Genomic DNA, 20,335 nt, shown 5'->3' with positions numbered 1-20,335 from the left:
CCCCAGCACTTGGCCGTGCATTGCCATGGCCCTGGCTTTGCCCTCTCAAGGCTGCATCTGGTAGGTGATGCTCCAGAGGATGCTGCCACCAGGTGAACATAGCACCATGGACCCACCCTCAGCATCCTTGTGTTGTGGTGGAAGAAGGCAGAATTCCTGCCCATCGCTCTTGCCTCCACTGCCTGCTTCCTTTTACCTGTTGTGGGAGAGTGGAGCAGCCCAAGATGAGCTATAGCCAGTTTTTCACCCATCAGGCAGTTTATTCTCACAGTCTTTGAGGCCACTATCACGGGTGCTGTGTCTGTGCTTTGCAGAAAACTACCTGGCAAGTGGTACCAAAAGTGACTGGGGAGACCAGCCTCAGGCCTCACTGGTGGTCTTTGGCCATTTTTAGTTGTAAATAAGCAGTTAAAAATCTTAACTTTTAAAATACAGAGCTCCAGATTGTGATTTAAGGGTGCGTGGTTGGTCCTCTCAGCATCTTCACATTTTACAAAAGGACTTTGGACAAGGGCCTGTAGGGACAGGCCAAGGGGAATGGCTTGAACCTGCCCGAGGGGAGACTGAGCTGAGCTCTTAGGCAGAAGCTCTTCCCTGTGAGGGTGCTGAGGCGCTGGCACAGGGTGCCCAGAGAAGCTGTGGCTGCCCCATCCCTGGCAGTGCTCAAGGCCAGGTTGGACACAGGGGCTTGGAGCAAGCTGCTCCAGTGGAAGGGGTCCCTGCCTGTGGCAGGGGTTGGAGCTGGAGGAGCTTTAAGGTCCCTTCCAGCCGAAAGCATTCCATGGTTCAGTGATTGTTCTTTTACCTCACCTATGTAGTCTCATGCTGGAATGGGTGTTATTCCAAGCCCCCACAGCACAAATAACATTAACTGCATAGTGTAGGTGGGAAAAGAGAAGTTGAAGTAAATTGCAGACTCCCGATAGGAGATGAGGTGACCAGAGAAGGAACTATGCTCTCCTGCCCTGTGTTCTAGCCAGTAGTCTTTGCTATTTAAAACACAGAAGAGCAGAGTGAAGCAAGGGTTAACAGCATTATTCCAAGTGCTTCCTTACTGGGACGAGGACCACACACATGCCATAGCTATCGACACCTTTGCATAGAGCACTGTCCTCCTGTCTCCGGCCGAGCAGCTCAGGAGCTTCTGTCCCGCTGTTCCTCACCCTGTTCTGGACCATCTGTGAGTTGTAGCTGCGTCTCTGGTTTGATGTCAGGCTTCAGTATCTGTGGCCTTTGCAAGAACGTTTGCATTTTGCTGCCGGGCTGCTCTGGAGCAGAGCATCACTGCTCAGATATTTGGGATTCTCTGGGTGGTGGTTAGGTATGTGCCGTATTCAATGCAGACGTCATCGAATCGCTGGATGGAAACAAAACCCACAGGCTTTATGCAGCTCTCCAGCACTATGTGAGTTTTGTGTAATTGCCTCAGACTGGGTGGAAATGATCTGGGAGCCAAAAATCTTTCACTGAAGCAATTAGCGAATCATTTTAAATCACAAATACAATTGGAATCTCACGATCCATTTGTGGATAGGGCTGAGGGTAAGAGTGAGTTCACTGAATGGGTCCTTTGTTTTCAATCACTTTCTTAGGTTTAGCCAATACATTCTGAGAGCAAGTGCTCTTCTTTCAGGGCAGTGACAGTCATTAAAGTGCATTTTGAAGCCAGGGAAACTGGAGGAGAAAGGATTTCTAGACTGCTGCTCTCTACCACCCTGTTAATGCTTTTCTTTCATGCTCTCCTTTAAGAGATCAGGTAACTGAGACCACCTCACTCTTTGGTTTGCGCTTCCTTAGGGGATGCCCATCTATTCTATGCTGTTTTCCTCAGGAATAAGGTATATACCAGCCCTTTGGTGCCACTGCCAGAGCAGTGCAGGGGCTGTGCTGGGAGCAGGATTCTCCTCGGGAAAGCACCCGGGTGTGCAGTGTCTCTGTAGCAGGATAACGGGATGTTTCAGTGCTGTGAACTGTTAATTGCAGTTGCACTCACTTCCCTCTTTCTCTCTCCCTTCTCTTTCTTTCCATCTCACTCTTCCCTTCTCCAAGATCTAAGGCTTTCCTCATTTCCTCTGCTCACCAGTTTCTTCTTTGTGTCTTTCTCCTCCATCCTTTGTTGCTCCTCTGCCCGTTTCCTGTTCACTCATCCCCACTCTCTCCTTCACAGGGGCAATGCCACCGAGAACCTGGGGTTCACACTAGCCCATGCTGACCCCGCACAGCACACGGCAAAGACACCATCGGCTTCGCTGCTTTGGGAGAGCACGGAGCGGCCGAGGATGCCTGCGGAGGGACCGAGGACTCCTGTCTCTACATAAGCAGTGGCCGAGGGAGAGACATGTTGGGACAGCGCCCTTTCAGCTGGCACAATACTCCCTGCACTGAGACAAGCATCGCTAACCATGGCAATAGCTTGGAGGCTTCTCACATGGACTGTCATCTTCACTGCGGCTCTGTGCAACTTTCCCGGTTACACGTTCCAGTCACAAGGTAGGAATTGCGTGGGAATGGGAGCTGGAGCCACTCACCTCTGCTGGCAGGAACCCTAAAGCTGGCCCCGGGGAGGTATTAGGGTAACGTTGTGCTGAGGAGGAGGTGGAGACACCTTGAGCTCTGCTCCGCTCCCTGCACTGCAGCAGAGCTCCTGCTGCTGAATTTGCAGGTGTTTTCCCTTGCCCTGCGAGGAAGGGGTGTGTTTTACTCTCGGCTGTTGTGCTGAATTCAGAGCAGTAAGGTCTGTGCGAGATGAGAGCCGCGTACAGGCTTAGCGAAGGAGATGTGGCAGCAATAGAGGAAGCTCCTCTTCCACTCGGGTGGAGCAGCGCATCCTCGGATGAATAGAGGCTTTGTTCCGAGGAGGGCTCTGTGTGTGCAGTGCCTGAGTCCTCTGCGCGTGCAGGGATGGAGGTGGCTGATGGAGCATTACCAATGCTCCAGCTGAGTCTGGTCAGACGTGTGCTGCTGGAGGAGCTTTAGTTTGCACACACGTTTCTGGAGGTGCTGCCATTAGTTAATGCTCAAACCTGCTCAGGCCTAAGCACTTTGTACCTGTCCTATATGACTCTGTGCTTCTGCTGGTCTTGTGTTTAAATACAGAGCCCTATATGCAAGTGGTTGCAAGGAAAGCAGAATGTGGGTCTCTTGTATGTAGATTTGTGCCCTTGTAGGTGGTTTTATTCCAGGTTAGGAAGGGACTGGAAAGTGAGAACTGCCTTGTGCCAAGCCTGGAGTACAAATGCAGCACGGGCAGGTAACACAAGGTAGCCAAATTGCTTAATCCTAGTTTGCTTTTGTGACCTTTTCTTCAGAGGCAGTATGAACACTGCCGTCAGGCACCAGAGGTAAGAAGAGCTCTGAAGTTAGACTGTGCAAGGTGTTAAAACCTCAGCGCTGTGCTCACACAGCCGTAGTTGTGACATACTACATGTGCCCAGACTAATGGCAGCAGGGCCAAGGTCAGCAGGGTACCAGGCTCCTGATTAGTGCAGTGTCATCAGGCTGTGGTTACTATGGCTATGGGCTGTCTTGTGAAGCGGAACTGGAAAGAGGAACAAAGGCAACCAAAAGCCATGCAGTGTCCTGGGTCTGAGCAGCATCTCCTTGCTAAAGGTGGGATGCTGCCCAGCTCATGCTGGGTGAAACAAGAGGCATTCAGACACAGAGCTGCATGCTGCTCCGGCACTGTGCAGCACACAAGGTTTCACAGGCAGATTTCCTTGAATCTGAAACAAGCCCTGGTTTTGGTCCTTCTTGCCAAAGCCTCTAGCAGTGCCCAGGGTGACTGTTCTGGACCTCCCATGCCCATCAGCTCACACCTCCCTCCATCTGCCCTGCGTTCACCATGCCGCGATGCTCTGATGAGGACACTGCTGCCAGATCACCTCTGTCCTGCAGCTCAGACCCTCCCTCACTCATGAGTCCTGTGCTGTTTGTGAATACACCTTGATCCAAACCCCGGGGCTCATCACATTTACAGGTCATGTCTTTGTGCTCTCCTAGATGCTTCCTCTGAGCCAGACTGGGGGATGAATCCCAGCCCATGATGTTGCTGGGAGCCTGGCGCTTTGGCAGCATCAAGCTGGGGCTTGCAGCTTGTCCCCTCCCCAGTCCCTGTCCAGTCCCAAGGGTCACACTGCCCCATGGGCCCCTCTTGCTGTCAGAGCACTTTTTTAGGCTCCCTGCATCCGGAAAAGTTGGTGTCAGGCTGTTGATGTTACTCAACACTTCACCACGCTGCTGAGATAGCAAGGACATAATCCTCACAACACCCTTTCAAGAGGGTGAAGCACTTATCTCCTCTTAGCAGTTGGAGGCACGGAGGGTAAAGGCTGGTGTTTTCAACAAGCCACTGGTTTTGACCAAGTAACTTGCTCCAGTGAGCAGTGGAGCAGGTTTCACATGCCCCATGTGCACGACTCCAGATCAGTGTATTTGTTTTATGTAGGAAAAAGATTAAGGTATCACAGTCATAAGCTGTAATTATCTTGGTGGGAAATAGCAGCCCAGCATTGAAGGCCTGTTCAAGCCAGCAGAGATGTAATGGGATTCAGATGTAACGTGTACACTCAGGCTGCAGGGTTTAACAGTGCAGGGAACAGCAGCTGAACATGCTGCTGAAGGGGCTTTGAGCAAAAAGAAGTTTTCTGTTTGTACCTTAGTTTAATTCTAGTGACTGACATTCCCCGTTTCATAGAACATCAGGATGAGGCTGATCCCCCTGTTCCCGATTCACATGTCAACCAATGGACCCTTGGAGGGTGTAGTGATGTTGCCATAATGCCAGGGCAGCCTGAAGACATGCAATCCCATAGTGCTTTCCACAGCCATCCCTTAGGAATTGTGTCTGGACTGCAGCTGGGGCTCCTCTTTGCTCTGGTGAGAAGACCGGAGCAAACATCTGCTTCCTTTTCATCCTTTAAATGAGTAATGAGGAATGAATAAATGTAAATGAGAGGCAGTGGTGAGGATACAAGGAGAGAACAAAATCCCCCCCCTCAACTTTCACCTTCCCTCTCTTCTTTTTGTTCAGCTTGCTCCTCTGTGTCCCCTGTGCCCAGCCCTGTCCCTATAGATGTGTGCTCCCTTTCCACCAGAACCGGGCAGCAAGGTACTTCTCCCCGCACCCCATTCCCTCCTGCTTCCCTTGCCCTCTCCTGGGACATTTGTGGTCCAAGTGTGCTCAGTCCCACACAGCCATGGGCAGGTTTTCCTGGAGAAAGGCTTTTTATAGCATCTCTTCCACAGCAGTGTGACAGCACTCTGGGAACACCAGGCTGCTTATCACCAGTGCAGACCCTCCTGGTATGGTGGGTGCAGGACTGTGCATTTCAGGCCAAGAGCTATTAATACAGCACGAAGTGGCTGAGGGGTCACAGGGCACATGGTGGCTTTTCTGAACAGAAGGAAGGAGGGAAGGCCAAAGAGTGCTGCTCTTGCTGTTGGGAGCTCCTATAATATAGGGAGCATGACCAAGGGAGGGATGAGCAAATGAGGGAATTAGGGAACATCTGTGGTGCTGGGTGGGGTACATGGGGTTAGGGAGTAAAAGGTCCTAATATCCTAGCACCTAATCTAATCTTTCACATGTTTAGAGGAGGGGAAGGAGCTGTCTGTAACACTGGATGAGGACACTGGCTTCTTCCTTGTGTTGAAAGTCTCTCTTCATTATTGTTTCTGTTTGTGGCATCCCCACTTTAAAAAATCACTTCCTAAAACATTCTTGTGATGCAGGGAACTGCTTTTTGGTCTTTCTTCTTCTGCCTCAGTTTCCATCCCTGAGAGGATGCTACAGCAAAAGCAGGGTCTCACACCCAACCTCATCCCTCAGGCTTTAATCTCCTGGCTGTACCCCATGGGTCACGAGCAGGGGCTGCAGCCCTGCCCCAAGCCCTTTGTAACCACTGCATGCACAAACCTCCTTCCCATTCACTGTTTTGCAAGACTGCAGAGAGGGAAGAAGACAAACAAGACGCTTCCGATAGCAAATATTTCCAAGCCTGAGGTCATTGCTTAGATGCAGTCACTCTTGTTTGCCCGGCTGCATCACACGCGAGGCGCTGAGATGCAGGAGACGCTGGAGCACAGGAAGTTAAAGACTAATAATTATTTCTGGCTTGCAGAGGCAAGGGATGGGTGCCAGAAGTGCTTATGGTTTGGAAGGATGGGAGCTAACCCCTAAACCCAGCTGGTGGGAAGGACTGTCCCATTACCAGTGGCCAAGGAAACCGCTCTGTCAGGCTCCCACATTGGAAAACACACTAGGGGAAAAGGAAACTTTCCAGTGCTGCCATGTGGTAAGAGTGTAATTTGGAGTCCAAGTCTGTGATGGCTGGGAAGGCTTTGAAGATGGGTGCTGTGTGGAGCCAGGCGAAATGCAGCCACCCTGGAGCAGCCTGGCCTCTCCTGTTTGCTTAGGAAACAACTACAAATAGGATGCGGAAAGCACAGTAAGAATCTTCCAGAGTGAAAAGAGGACAAATCCTCTCCTGCTCCATGAGCAAACCTCCAGTGATGAGGGGTTCAGGAGAACACACTGTGATCAGAGGAGCTGGCCTGCCCAGTGCATGGTTTTATGCATCTTCTGCTGAAGCCCATGGTACTGAGGGCTGTCAGAGACATCTAGACCTCCGCTCAGCTCCAATCTGGCAGTCCCTGTGACATTTTGCTTGGAAAATGAGAAATTTCTGTCGAGTGCCAATTTCTTTGACAGCCAAAAGTGTTGCTTTAGCTTGTGAGCGCCGGCAGACGTTTTCAACAGGGACCTTGTCAGAGCACATTTCCTAAGTGGAACGAGACAGGCTCAAATACTCGAGTGCCCCAAGAGAAGGTGCTAAGCCAGGCTGATACAATAAAGAACACCATCCTGGTGAGCTGGGCAGGGAGGATGGTGTCATAGATAGAGACCTGGCTGGGGAGTCAGGATGTCTGAGTTCTTTTCTCACTGCTTTTCAGCTGGGGAATTCTGGTTACCCTCTTTCTTACTTCGGTTGCAAGTTTGGCATTGCAAGGACATTGCCTTTGTGCCTCCTGGGAGGATGCTCAGTACCTAATGCCCTAATGCAGCTGTGATTGGGAAGGCTGGTACAATGCTGTTATGCAGGTTATCAAAACAGAGTTAGCAGGTCCACACGGCAGCTGTAGATGTTCTGAAGAACACCACCATTCCTTAGCAAGACTGTCTTCCCCTGAGCTATTTTTGCCCCAAAGCTCATTCTAGCTTGTTTTGAAGAGACCTTATTGCTAGCTTTGTTACTGAAAGGATCCAGGTTAACATAACCCTCCTACTGTGACTGCACAACCTCGAGTCCCTCTGCCCAGTGGAGATGGAGACATGAGGGATAGTTCAGGATCAGAGCCAGGATTTGGACTGAGTGGCCCCTTGGACCGGTCCATTCCTCTCCATCACCTGCAGAGGAAGAAAATAATGCTGCATAGGCTTAAGGCCTATTGGTAGGACAGGGAAAGGCTTAAAGCCTTTGGGAATACCCCAAGGATCCAGCAGTCTGGACAGAGCATAAGGAAGAAGCTCTTCCCTGTGAGGGTGCTGAGGCGCAGGCACAGAGTGCCCAGAGAAGCTGGGGCTGCCCCATCCCTGGCAGTGTTCAAGGCCAGGTTGGACACAGGGGCTTGGAGCAAGCTGCTGCAGTGGAAGGGGTCCTTGCCTGTGGCAGGGTTGGAGCTGGAGGAGCTTTAAGGTCCCTTCCAACACAAACCAGGCTGGGATTCTATGGCTCTCTGTGCCAGGACTCTGTCCCACTGCTTCGTGGTGCCTGCGGCTCGGTTGTGCTGCAGTCACTGTGTTTTACTCTGCCTCCCTCTTCAGATTGCCATTCCTGCTCTGTTTGCTTTCCCTCCCCAGAGGAGTTCCTCTCCAGCCTGGATCACTATGAAATTGCCTTCCCCATCCAAGTGGACCAAAACGGGGACTTCCTCACCTTTGACGTGAGGAGCCAGTTGAAGCAACGTCCTCGGCGCAGCCTGGGCTCCTTGCCCTACGAGCCATCTGAGCAGCAGGTCTTCTACAAAGTCTCTGCCCACCGAACCCAATTCCTCCTCAACCTGACCCTGCACTCCAACCTGCTGGCTGAGCATTTCACTGTGGAATACTGGAAGCGAGATGGTGTGGACTGGCAGCATGATTTCCATGAAGACTGCCACTACGCAGGACACTTGCAGGATCAGTACCTGAACTCAAAGGTTGCCATCAGCAACTGCAATGGACTGGTGAGTCTGGATTTTGCCCGGTCAAGGGCACTGGTAACAACTAGAGATGCCCAGAAAGCAGAGCTGATGGTAGCCTCTTTGATCATTGCTATTGATGTGCAAACCATGTTTGGGTTCCATGGTGGTGGGAAAGGCATGGGGTTGGTGTCAAGCTAGAATATGGCATCAAAAGTCAGCTGAGAGTGAAGAAGGCCACATCCCTTCATTACATCTGTAGGAGTTCCTGATCTGTGTTTCATTTGTAGTCCAGTTTCTGCCAAAGTCAATGGGCATTTTTCCATTTATTTTAATTGGAATGTCTTAACATTTTTTAATTTGCATGTCTTAACAGGCTGGACATCACGGTCCTAAATATCATCAAGAAAGCTTAATGGTAGACATTAGTGGTAGGGATGGCTGAGCTATAGGTTGCTTAGAGAGTATGTGGCTCCTACATCATGGGAGATCTTTAAGAATAGGCCAGATGAATGCCTCTCAGAAATACTCCAGGTATGAGCAATTCCAGCACTGGGAATACACTGAGGACTTCCATCCTTATTTTTCTGTGATTTTTCTGGCTCCCAAAGCATGTTTCATGACCTGCCAGATGGAGGGATGGAGCAAACATACCCTTTTAGTGAATCCCAAGGATGATGGCTCCCTTGGAGGGGTAACATGTACAAAAAGACTCTGTAGGCCAGATTCATATTTATGCTACAGCCCCACCTCATAGCAGTATTCTGGCAGTGGAAGAGCTTCCAAATGGGAATGAATTCACATTTGATTTATTGCTAAATCACAGTGCCAGAACAGTGCTGTGGGTTATTAACAGAAATGAGAATCTGACTCATTATATCGTAGAGTCTAATGTTTCTATCTCACAGCCAAAAGTCAGAGCTGCATAAACTCTTGGTTCCCTGGTTCGCCCTTTGTTCAGATATGGAAACTCTGAAGTCCCAGACAATTCACTGGTGTTCACAACAGCACTGAAGTGGGAGCTGGATGCTGCTGGCTCGGAAGGGATCTGGCGTTAGCCTGCCTTCCCACTTCAGAAAGCAGCAAGTCCATGGCAAGCAATGGCCCAGCAGCACTTGTGCTGGGATAATTCAGTCCACAGGCTGTGTTTAGCTCTGGATGGGGCTTGGAGCAAGCTGCTCTAGTGGAAGGTGTTCCTGCCTGTGGCAGGGGTTGGAACTGGATGAGCTTTAAGGTCCCTTCCAACCCAAACCAGGCTGGGATTCTATCTCCCATGGAGGGTGCACCATGCTGTGCTTCAGGCTGAGCAGGGGGAAAGTCACCCAGGTTTAAGGTGTTGGAAGCAAAGGGCAAAGTGGTCCATTTTCCAAAACGCACATTGCTGTGAGCAGCCAGCGGGGCCGCTTTGGGACAGAAATGCCACTTTCTTACCTCTTATGTCAGAGCTCATCAAAGGACAATTCAAAGGGTTTTCAACCCTTTGTGTCCATGCTTTCACCTGAAAAGCCCCATGAAGGTCAGAATGAACATTAAAGCTTGGAGCAAGCCATATGGCCCTCCTGCTGAGGCTAATGCTGAGCTGCTCATGTGTACGTACGAGGGCATAGAAGAGCTGAATTGCAGTATGTGGCCATGCTTTTGACTGTGGTCATAAGCTAATAGCACAAACCATCCTTGCTCTGCAGATGACCTGGGTGAATCATAGACAGGATATCCAGTTTAGCTCCCCCACAAACCGCAGGGATCTCTCCAAGGGCTTCTCGCCGCCCCCTTTCAACAGGCTTGTGTCACGTCCAGCGCCTGGACCTCAGAGCCTGGTCTTTGGGGTCAGTGATGGGGCAGTTTTCAGACTGCTGTGATGGCCGAGCTTCGCTGCTGAAGAATGCGAGGCCAGCACTGGAGCCTCCTGCCTCTTGCGCTCTGCAGATGCTCTGGGTTGAAGCACAGGTAGCCCTTTTCTAGCAGGACATGGGTTTGGGGCAGGACATGGGTTTGGAGCAGGACATGGGTTTGGAGCAGGACATGGGCTTGGGGCAGGACATGGGTTTGGGGCAGGACATGGGTTTGGGGCAGGACATGAGTTTGGGGCAGGACATGGGTTTGGGGCAGGACATGGGTTTGGGGCAGGACATGGGTTTGGAGCAGGACATGGGTTTGGGGCAGGACATGGGTTTGGGGCAGGACATGGGTTTGGGGCAGGACGTGCTCTCCCCTCCCGCTGCTCTGCCCCAAGGCGGTGGTGACCTCCTTCTCCCCATCCCACAAAGCCGGCAGCCAGCTGGCTTCTCCGGCCGACACTCGGCTTTCCGCCACAGCCCTCGCCAGGCTAACCTCACAGTACCTCGCTTGTGCTGGAGGAGGTGGAGCCCAGCCAAGAGCAACAGAGCCCGGTGCAGGAGGAAATCCCCCGGCACTCTGGGGATGGGGACTTCGCTGTGCGCACACTGCCCCGATTCAGCTTCCATGGCAGGGAGGGACAGGAGGAGAGACCTATGGAACCCTGGAGGGGCTCTCCCGCATGAGCACCCAGCAGTGATGCTGTTACGCAGGTGGTGTCTTCCATGCAAGGATGTCAAGATGTTTTAGAGACCGGCTTCCCCACTCTCTGTCCTGGCAGACAGGCCTCCTGTCCCCCTTGCATAGAGGGGAGCTGGAAAAGTGCTGTGGCATCTAAAGGACAGCGCTGGTGCAGAGCTGATGGCAGGACATGGGTGTCACTGCACCTAGAGCTAAGCTTGTGCACAGGTAATGTGGGTCTCAGACTTTTGGGATACTGCTTGAGCAATGTCAGGCGTGTTTCTGTGCCTCGGTTGCAGGTTGGTGAAGTTCAGCTGGTAGCACACACACATTTCTTGGAGTTAGGCGAGATTCAGAGCCAGGAGTTCTTACAGCAATGGAGCTTCTACTTGTACCCTGTTGGGCTGCCAAAAACTCTTCAGGTTGCTCAGGCTTTTTAGGCAGAAGGAAAACTTGCCATGAGGATGGGACCAGCTGCAGAGGAGAGATGCTACAGGCACCTGGTGGGTTTGTCTGCTCATCCCACTGGGATGCCCCGTCGTCACTGTGGGTCCCTTGGCAGAGAGCAAAGTCTGGGCTCACAGCTGAGATTCATTCAGTTGAATAATAAAATCAAGGAGAACAAGAAACAAACAAGGAGGCAAACCCAAGATCATCTGCCTGACGTGGTGTGAAAAGGGCAGTGCCTATAGGGCAGCAAACCAGGTTTAGGCTGTAGAGAAAGACTGTGACTTCTGCGGGTTGCCTCACTGCTAATCAGACTTCAGGTTTTCCAGATTCAGTGTTTCTCAACATCCTGAGCATCTACACTTCTCTGCAGCGCTGTGCCTGAGTTTCCCAGCTGGTGGTAATGAGCCTGAGCTGCTTCCAAGGCTCTTTGGTGAGGTTGAACAGTACAGAAGGGAGATCCCACTGCTGAGTTGTGCTGTTATGTGAAGGTATTTAGGATCCCACAGACAGCTCTTGATTGGACTGAGGGGGTGGAATAGGAAACAACTCATTCATAATTTTGCAAGGAAGGGCTCTGATTTCCAGAAGACTTCAGTGAGCAAAGATGTCCCAAGGCATCCATGACCATCTGGCTCCATTTCCTCTGGTCTGTAGGTTCACATAGTTCAGTGTTCGTGCGTAAATGAAGGATTCCATCACATTCTCCAAAGTAATTGTCAGTCCCCAGAAACTCAGTGGTTAATCAAGAGAAAGCTCCTTCCAGGAAGCAATATCTCACCCAGTTCTCTCTCTACCTCTTTTATTCCCTTTTGTCTCTTTCCTTCTGCAGCATGGGGTGATCGTCGCAGATGAGGAGGAGTATTTCATTGAGCCATTGAGCCCGGGAGCCAACGTCAGCACAGGGAGTGAGGGCAAGGGCAGCCCTCACGTTGTGTACAAGCGGTCATCTCTCCAGTACCCCCACATGGATGCAGCCTGTGGCGTGCTAGGTACCCATCAACCCATCCTCAACCCATCCCAGTGCAGTCCTGGTAGAGCAGGCTTTGAAGGCCCACACTATGGCAAAGAACCAAATTTATCTCCTGCATTCAAGACAGTTTTCTCTATTTGCTTTTACTCGTGTTAAGCATTTCTGGTGGCCTGGTCTTTGGTAAGCTCTTGTGCTCTCTTCACAGCAGGGCTTTTAAATTTGTAAGTAGAGCATGGAATAGAAGAGAAAAAACTGCTTCTTATTGTTCTTAAGAAAAATCTTTCCAGATTTGGCCAATTGACAAGGTATTGAGAAATCCTAGCTTCCACATGCTCAGCAGAGACTTGTCTTTGGGGTTTAGTCTCTGAAGATTGTGTCCATGTTGAGAGAACATCTGCTGCTGTTAGAGACCAGGTGGAAAGATGCCTTGTAGGGTGGGATGTGGGAGATGGTTAGTCACAGTGGGCTCTGGGGGATGTTTATAAAGTATGGCAATTGCACATTTACCCCCTTTCTATGCTTACAGGCCCATGAATTCCTAAAGGACTCACCCAGGTCTGCCCTGGCCTCTCCCCATTGCTTGTGTCCTTCTCATCCTTGCTAGTAGCGTCCCAGAGCTTGGCTGAAATTGCCAGCCCTTATGAATGTGCAGTGTTTCTCCATCTACCCAAAATGTTGCACGCACACAGGATGCTGCTCCCTCAGTTTACAGAGGCTTCCCCTGGCTCTGTAAGGATGAGAGGAGATGCCATCCCTGCAGAGGGGCCAGCTCGCATGTTACGGATTAGAGGTTGTGGACGCAGGAGCAAAGCTGCTCCCCATTGCTCCTGGAGGTTTTGTGTCACTTCAGGATGTTCATCCAGTGACACTCACCTAGATGGGGAGTCATTGCTGGAAGGGATGGAATGCGTGGAGACCCCAGGGCACTGCCAGACTGCTCTGAGCAGGCTCTGAGTGTCCTCAGACCTGGGGGACAACCCGAGCTTCCCTGGCCCCTCTCCTGCTCTCCCAGCTCCCAAAGTCACAATGGACAAAGTGCCAACAGGCTCCCCTTCTGCTGACTCTTTGCCACATTCCACGGCTTCCAGACAAAAGTTACCCTATTCCTAATTGCTTTTTGGAAAGCAAAGGCTGTGCAGTGAGAGCCACGGGCCAAATACGGTTCAGAACAACCACAACGCAACTGGCCCCATCAAAGCTGCCCTGTCCCATTGCCCCGAAGGCTGGACCCGTCCTGACCTGCCCAGCATAGCTGGCCCCTGAGCACCCTGTGAGCTCCCTCTGAGCAGCCACAGGGGCTGGAGCTGGTAGGCTGTGGGACTGCCTGTGATCTGCCCATCTTCCCAGGATTGCTGGATGATTGATGTTCCAGCATCAGAGCAGAGGAGGGGGATTCAGCCGGCTCTCCTGATGGAGCAGGAGAGCAGTTGTAATCTCCCAATCAGTTCTCCTGCCCTGTGCCAGTCTCCAGGCCATGGGTTTGGAGCTGATGGCCCTGCTGGGGGCATCCCTAAGGTCAGGTCAGTAGCACTTGAAGCCTGGAGCAAAGTCCTACAAACCTGCTGCTGCTGCTTTGGAGGCTGCAGCCATTTCTGTGGAGGAAGAGCCAAGTCCTAAATTCAAGCCCTGGCAGGAAAAGGAAAGAGGAAATGATCTGCAATGGCTTTATTTTCAGATTATGTCTATGTAGTTTCTAAACCTTCACTGCTCTTGCCTGTGACAGAGGGAAAGACAGGGCCTTGTAGCATGCACTGAACAGCATGGGGCTGCTGCAGAAGGATGGGTGCACACCTCTGCATGCAGTGCTTGGGCAGGAGGCAGGTAGGATGCAAGCAGGGCAGGTAGGATGCAGGGAAGGATTACTGGCAGGATGCAGGCAGGGCAGGTAGGATGCAGGGAAGGATACTGGCAGGATGCAGGCAGGGCAGGTAGGATGCAGGGAAGGATACTGGCAGGATGCAGGCAGGGCAGGAGCACAGCCCTGGGCTGCAGTAGGAAGAGATCAGCAGATCCAGCTGATGGCAGTGGGGGCTTTTGCTGGGTTCACACATGTTTAAAGAGCTTTGCAATGACCTTTCCTTCGCTGAAACCAAGCCCGTGCTGTGCACCGCTCACCCCTGTGCGCTGCTGAACCGCTGCCGGAGGGCAACAGAAACATCTCCTTCCCTTTGCAGATGAGAAGCCTTGGAAAGGGAGGCACTGGTGGCTGCGGACGCTGAAGCCCTCCCCGCTGAAGCCCTCGGGCAACCACAGCCAGCGCGGCCAACTGCCCCTGAAGAGATCCGTCAGCACGGAGCGCTACGTGGAGACCCTGGTGGTGGCTGACAAGATGATGGTGGGGTACCACGGGCGGCGCGACATCGAACAGTACATCCTGGCCATCATGAATATTGTAAGTGTTATAACCACATCATGAACCCTGGGGGGCACGGGGTACACCCAGCAGCAACGAGCAAGCAGGAGCAGCTCCTGTTCATCACCCTGGGTGTCTGAGTTTGGCAGAGGGTGCAAGGAGCCAAGTGGGATGGGAACGCATTGGGTGACTCAGATCTGTCTCAGTATGGCAATGGCTTCTCCCCACTTCCAGAGCAAGATGTTTGGGTCAAAAAGTGACTATTCTCTGGAGCCTGCAGGGACTCTCTGTACAGGAGAGCACTGTAGGAGAGGTAAATTCTGGCCTGTCTGCCCATGCTAGATCTGGACCAGGAGAACAAAGCCCTTTCTTTGAACTGCATCTCTCATCTCCAATTAGCATTGCAAATAGGGTTAGGCAAGCTGAGAAACACATGGGAAAGCATAAGGACAGTGAGCTCTCACGCTTGGGGGCTGAGCAGTGTGAGGGGTAGGGAGAAATACCCTTGTTCTTCCATAGCACACTGCCTGTGTCTCTGGGTTACTGCAGAGGAGCTTCCTCTGCAGCATCAGATCTGGGTCATTGCTGGCGGCAGGATACCAGGCTGGATGCATAGAGAGGCTGAATTGGCCATGCTGAATCCTCCTGTGAGGTGAGATAGGTTTGGAAGTTATCCATCACGCTGCTGAAAGCCCCTCTGTGCTGGTTCTTTGTCCTGTCCTCTGCAGGATCTCTTTTCATGGTTGGCTCTGTTTGCATCTCTAAAGCAGATGCCAGGTTTTCAGACAATGCTGTGTGTAACTGTTTCGTCTGCTGTGAAACACCCGTCGTGTGGCGGCAGATTTCTGAGAGATGCTGTGTCATTCCCTGCCCATGGGCAGTCTCCAAAGCTTCATCCTGAGGCCGGGTAATGCCAGGACCATGGGGCTTCCCCACCTGAGCTCCAGGCCAGGAGAAGCTGCTGTGGGATGTTGGCTTCACTACTTGAATCAGGCAGAAGGAAACACCAAGGTCTGAACGTGGTTTGGGGGGTTCTGCAGTCCAAGTGTCGAGTCCCATACCTGTTCCTGCTTTCTAAACCACTTGTGTTCAGACCCTGCAGCCTGTGCTGATGAAGCCGCCCTGGTTCTCTCCATGCCAGCTCAGCAGGGAGCTCATTTTTAAGACTCGTCTTTTCTTGTTTCTTGGAGGTCAGGTTGCCAAACTTTTCCAGGACTCGAGTCTGGGCAATATTGTCAATATCCTGGTGACCCGGCTGATTCTCCTCACCGAGGATCAGGTAAGGTGGGCTTTGCTGAGCCGCTTCTGTCGTGCATCTGCACTTCCTCTGTGGGCCTGTGTGTTCCCCTGGATGTCACCCCAGTGCAGTCTGCTGGGTGCACCACAGAGAATCCCAACCTGGTTTGGATTGGAAGGGACCTTAAAGCTCATCCAGTTCCAACCCCTTGCCATGGACAGGGACACCTTCCACTAGAGCAACTTGCTCAAGGCCCCGTCCAAGTTGGCCTCTCAATCCTCTCAATAGTAGCTGGGGACTGGGTCCAGGCCATGGGCTAAGAGCACCTTTAGAACTCTGAGCACTGTCTCTATGCAAGATGGTTTTAAGGAGGTTTAAGTAGCTTTAATCCTTCCAAAGTCTTGCTTTCCCATGGCCTCCATGAAAAGGTGGGAGCATCTGAATGGGTGTCAGTGCTTTGCTGGCATGGGAATAGGCAGTGCTTTTGCATCAGAGCTTTCCTGGGAACACACTGTCATATTGCTTCCATTCCAGCCCACACTAGAGATTAACCACCATGCTGGGAAATCCTTGGACAGCTTCTGCAAGTGGCAGAAATCCATTGTGAACAGGAATGGCAATGGGAATGCTATCCCCGAGAATGGCATCGCCAACCATGACACCGCAGTGCTGATCACCAGGTAAGGCTGAGCCCAGCCCTGGCAGTGCTATCATCACTGGGGGTGTCCTCTGTACAACTGTCCTTTATCCCTGTCCAAGTGGTTCATCCAAAGCTTCCTTCTCATGCAATCCCCTACAAGCTGCTTGGCCACTGCTGTCCCTCAACCCTGTTGGCCCTTCCAGCAATGCAGCTTACTGCAGCTCAGATCATTCTCATCCTCCAGTGTCTCCTCTCAGTCTTTGTTGTGCTCTCAAGGAGCTTAGTTTGCAGCCATGGGGGTTAATGCACCCAAGTGAATGGCATCATAGGTACAATGCTGTTGGGCATGTGTGGGAATAACCCCGGAGTCATGGAGCATCAGGCACCCTACTGAAATGGAAAGCCCCATCTGCTCTGCTGTGAAAGATGGAAAAGAGGATACAAATGGGATCTGAGCATCATGACAGTGACAGGGCTTCCAGCCAGTATGGGGTTTGGTTCACCTCATTTTAGGTGCCTGCGTATAGGGCTGAACTCTCTTCTTGGTAGCTGATAGACGTCCTTGAAGCAGTGATTTCATCTCGACTCCCTGAGGTCAGGAGCAGTCCTGCCCTGCCTCTGTCTCTGTGCTTCTGTAACAACAGTCCAGGTCAGCACCTGAATTAGACCTTCAGAGCCGGGTGAAGGGGTCTGAACCTTCACATACAGGACACGCAATCCCTGTCAGAATAGATGGGTGCTTGAGCCTGGAGCAGCAGAGGGTACAGGAGGGATGACTGGAAGGACATACGGATGGTTGGAAGGAAAGAATCATAGAATCACAGAACGCTTTGGGTTGGAAGGGTCCTTAAAGATCATCCAGTTCCTACCCCTTCCTACAGGCAGCCACAGCTTCTCTGGGCACCCTGTGCCAGCGCCTCAGCACCCTCACAGGGAAGAGCTTCTGCCTAAGAGCTCAGCTCAGTCTCCCCTCAGGCAGGTTCAAGCCATTCCCCTTGGCCTGTCCCTACAGGCCCTTGTCCCAAGCCCCTCTCCAGGTTTCCTGCAGCCCCTTTAGGCACTGGAGCTGCTCTAAGGTCTCCCCTTCAGGAGCCTTCTCTTCTCCAGGCTGCCCCAGCCCAGCTCTCTCAGCCTGGCTCCAGAGCAGAGCTGCTCCAGCCCTTGCAGCATCTCCATGGCCTCCTCTGGCCTCGCTCCAACAGCTCCACATCCCTTTGTGTTGAGGTCTCACGAAAGCAGAAGATGCAGAGAAGACCACAGGGACAGTGGAAGGAACAGAGGGGTGCGAGGACAGAGGATGACAAAGGGAGAGCTGGAAGGACAGAGGGGATGAGGGCAGCTCTCTGGTGCTGCCAGCTGCATCCAGGACACCAGCTCTCCAGTGCCTGCCCAGACCCTGCTCAAGCAGAGGGGCAGCAGCCTGGGGAGAAGCCAAAGGCAAACCCGGGATTTGTTTGTGCATTTTTTCCTCTCTCCCTCTTGTGGAGTGGGCGAAAGTCATCAAATGGAAGTGGTGGAGACGGGAGCCTCCAAGCGGGAGCCGGATTTGTTGGCGCTGTTTTCCTGCTCCACTTCCCATTGGTGGCCAGATCCATGTGCATCCTGGTGCATGCCCCATGAGCGAGCAAAAGGCCCCTCCGCTCCAGGTTTTCAGCCTCCTGGGGTTGCAGCATCTGCTTTTCCTTCCCTCCCACCACACGTGTGGGACGCAAACGCCAGCTCCGAGTTCTTCTCCCTCTCAGATGTCTGAGCTAACCCAAAGCAGCTCACTGGCCACACCAGGCTTGGGCAGCACCAGCATTAATAAATTCCCTGTGTCCCGATAACATCTTGCTGAGCTGCGGGGTTTTTCTCTTGCAGGGACACGTCAAACCAGTGCCTCCAAAGGCTTTCACAGCATTCATCAAAACAAAGCAACAAATGGTTTTCACTGGGTTTCCTGCTGGGGGTGAGAGGTTTGGACCCTTCCAGAGAGTGGCAGGGGACAAAGGGACAGGAGCCATCACCAGGAACACGTTATGCTTAACCCATTGTGTGCCATCAGGATGCTTCCTCCCCACTCTCATACCCATGGGGCTGCTGGGGTGAGGGGTGCTGGATGGTCCTGCTCACCACACGGGTATACCCCCAAACCCACACCCTGCTCAGCATCCTTCATGCTCTGAGCCCAGCTCACACACAGTTTAAATGCATGTTGGGAGTAAGGAGCAACCCCAACCAGCTCTGGGGGGGGCATCCACTGGTCCCCTCCTACCTACCCACCCTACATGGATTTCAGAGTTAGCCTTGCCCCTTTCAGCCTGGGTTTTGCAAAGACCCAAGTGTCTGGGGAGTCTCACCTTCTGGAGAAGGTATGTGAACAGAGGAAGGTTCACCCCTGCAGTTAAATGATGATATTCACTCTAAGGCCCAAGCTTGTCTCTTCTGGAACTGCTGCTGCATCCCATTGTGAGGGATATGGAGGAGATATTTGTACTTTTGCTGTCCTTGGTTTAGCTTTTCCTTGTATGTGGCTAATGATGTACAAACAGATGATTCCTTGATGCAATGGCTGGGATTCGAGGTCAGAACCTGAGGGAAGGATCACCTTGAATCAACCCATACTGAATTTGTTTGGAAAATTCTTGGTAATGAACTTAACTGAAAAATAAAACAATATCAAAAATGACTTTGAATGAAGCCACGGTGGGTTTGGAAGTAGGGCACCTTTTCCAGCTGAAATGTCCTCCTTATATTTTAAACGAAGAATCAGAAGGACACATGTGATGGACCCAAGTTGCTGCAAGGGACCCCAGGTCACAGGGTCCTTTTCCTGTCCTTTTCCCCCCTGTTCTGCTGATGCAGAGCCCTGGGGCGGAGAATTGGCAGCTCCCAGGGGTGCAGTGGGTGCTGATGAGCAGAGCTGGACCACCCTTCCAAACTCAAAGAGCTTCAAGGCTGGGATAGCATTGTCCCTGCTCATTTTACCACATCTCATCAAAACCCAGTCTCTGCCCCTGCTCAGCACTGCCCCAGAGTGAAGGGACTGGAGTCATCATTAAACATCCACAGCGAGTCTCAGCCTGGGAAAAGTGAGTGTTGGCCGATGTGGATCAGAGGCATCTTCCGCCTTGCAGTCAGTACTTTCTATTCCAGAAGTGTTGCATGAACCATGGGCTGGTTTGAAGTGTTTTGGAGGTGAACACACCACTAAACTGGAGGTAGCTATCCCAGAGCCACTGGAATTGTGTTCTTATTGCTGCTTTCTCTCCTTTGCAGATATGACATTTGCATCTACAAGAACAAGCCGTGTGGCACGCTGGGTACGTAGGATTTTGCTGGCCCTTGGGAAGCACTTCCCACCCGTGCACACATCTTTGGGAGCATGGTGAGGGCAGGATGAACCGTCCCCCTTTCATCCTGAGCAAGCTGAGGGAAGCATTTGCCCAACGCCACTGCAAGCACTGGCAGCAGAGCCAGGAACAGGCCAGTGGTTTCCAGCCCTCTCCACTGCAGCTCCTTGCTTCTGTAAACACTAAAAGCAGCAACCCAGAGGATGGATGGGCTCCGGAATGCTTCTCCATTATATCCCTGGGTCAGGTCCAGCCTGATGATTAAGAACCTCTTGGATCTAGGGCTGCTCCATAGCCTAGTGGAGGATTCCTGGCTTAGCAGAGAGAAATCAGACTTTTTTGTGATGACTATAAAGGGAGTTCTTTATTTAAACTGCGAGACGCAGACAGAGCCTGCAGCTCTCTCTGGCTGTACCTCCTAATTTGTCTTGCTCTGGTCTAGACGAAGCAGGCAGGGAGGGATTACTGCTCTGAATCACTGCAATGAAAGAGCAGAAGTTGGTGGATCTCTGGCCCAATGTGGCTGCAGACAAGGTGCCTGGGAGGGAGGTTGAGCTGGAGGTGCTGTGATGGCTCAAGTCATTCCTTTAACAGACACTGCTCCTTCCCTGGCCCGGCGCAGCAGGCACAGCCTGTAGTGGTGGGGCAATGTATGGGC

The 20,335-nt window shown here is 52.0% G+C and overlaps 1 protein-coding gene across 3 annotated transcripts in view; it reads left to right on the top strand.

Annotated features, from left to right (window-relative positions):
• ADAMTS10 (ADAM metallopeptidase with thrombospondin type 1 motif 10) overlaps positions 1-20,335 on the top strand; it is a 66,469-nt gene that overhangs the window by 24,534 nt on the left and 21,600 nt on the right. For 2 of the 3 annotated variants that reach the window (XM_061355966.1, XM_061355967.1), the window contains 7 exons: positions 2,168-2,490; positions 7,859-8,223; positions 11,975-12,134; positions 14,290-14,507; positions 15,664-15,747; positions 16,240-16,385; positions 19,604-19,647. In XM_061355966.1, the coding sequence (XP_061211950.1) occupies positions 2,403-2,490; positions 7,859-8,223; positions 11,975-12,134; positions 14,290-14,507; positions 15,664-15,747; positions 16,240-16,385; positions 19,604-19,647 (1,105 nt within the window). In that variant the 5' untranslated portion in view covers positions 2,168-2,402. Of the gene's footprint in view, positions 1-1,633; positions 1,757-2,167; positions 2,491-7,858; positions 8,224-11,974; positions 12,135-14,289; positions 14,508-15,663; positions 15,748-16,239; positions 16,386-19,603; positions 19,648-20,335 lie in introns of all 3 variants that reach the window. The other variant, XM_061355969.1, reaches the window with a different exon arrangement.

The sequence above is a fragment of the Neopsephotus bourkii genome, unplaced genomic scaffold (assembly GCF_033783945.1).
Source record: "Neopsephotus bourkii isolate Nb327-2 ecotype Australia unplaced genomic scaffold, CSIRO-AGI_Nbou_v1 NB_838, whole genome shotgun sequence".
In the NCBI taxonomy this organism is placed as follows: Eukaryota; Metazoa; Chordata; class Aves; order Psittaciformes; family Psittacidae; genus Neopsephotus; species Neopsephotus bourkii.
This window is presented reverse-complemented; position numbering and strand designations above follow the sequence as displayed.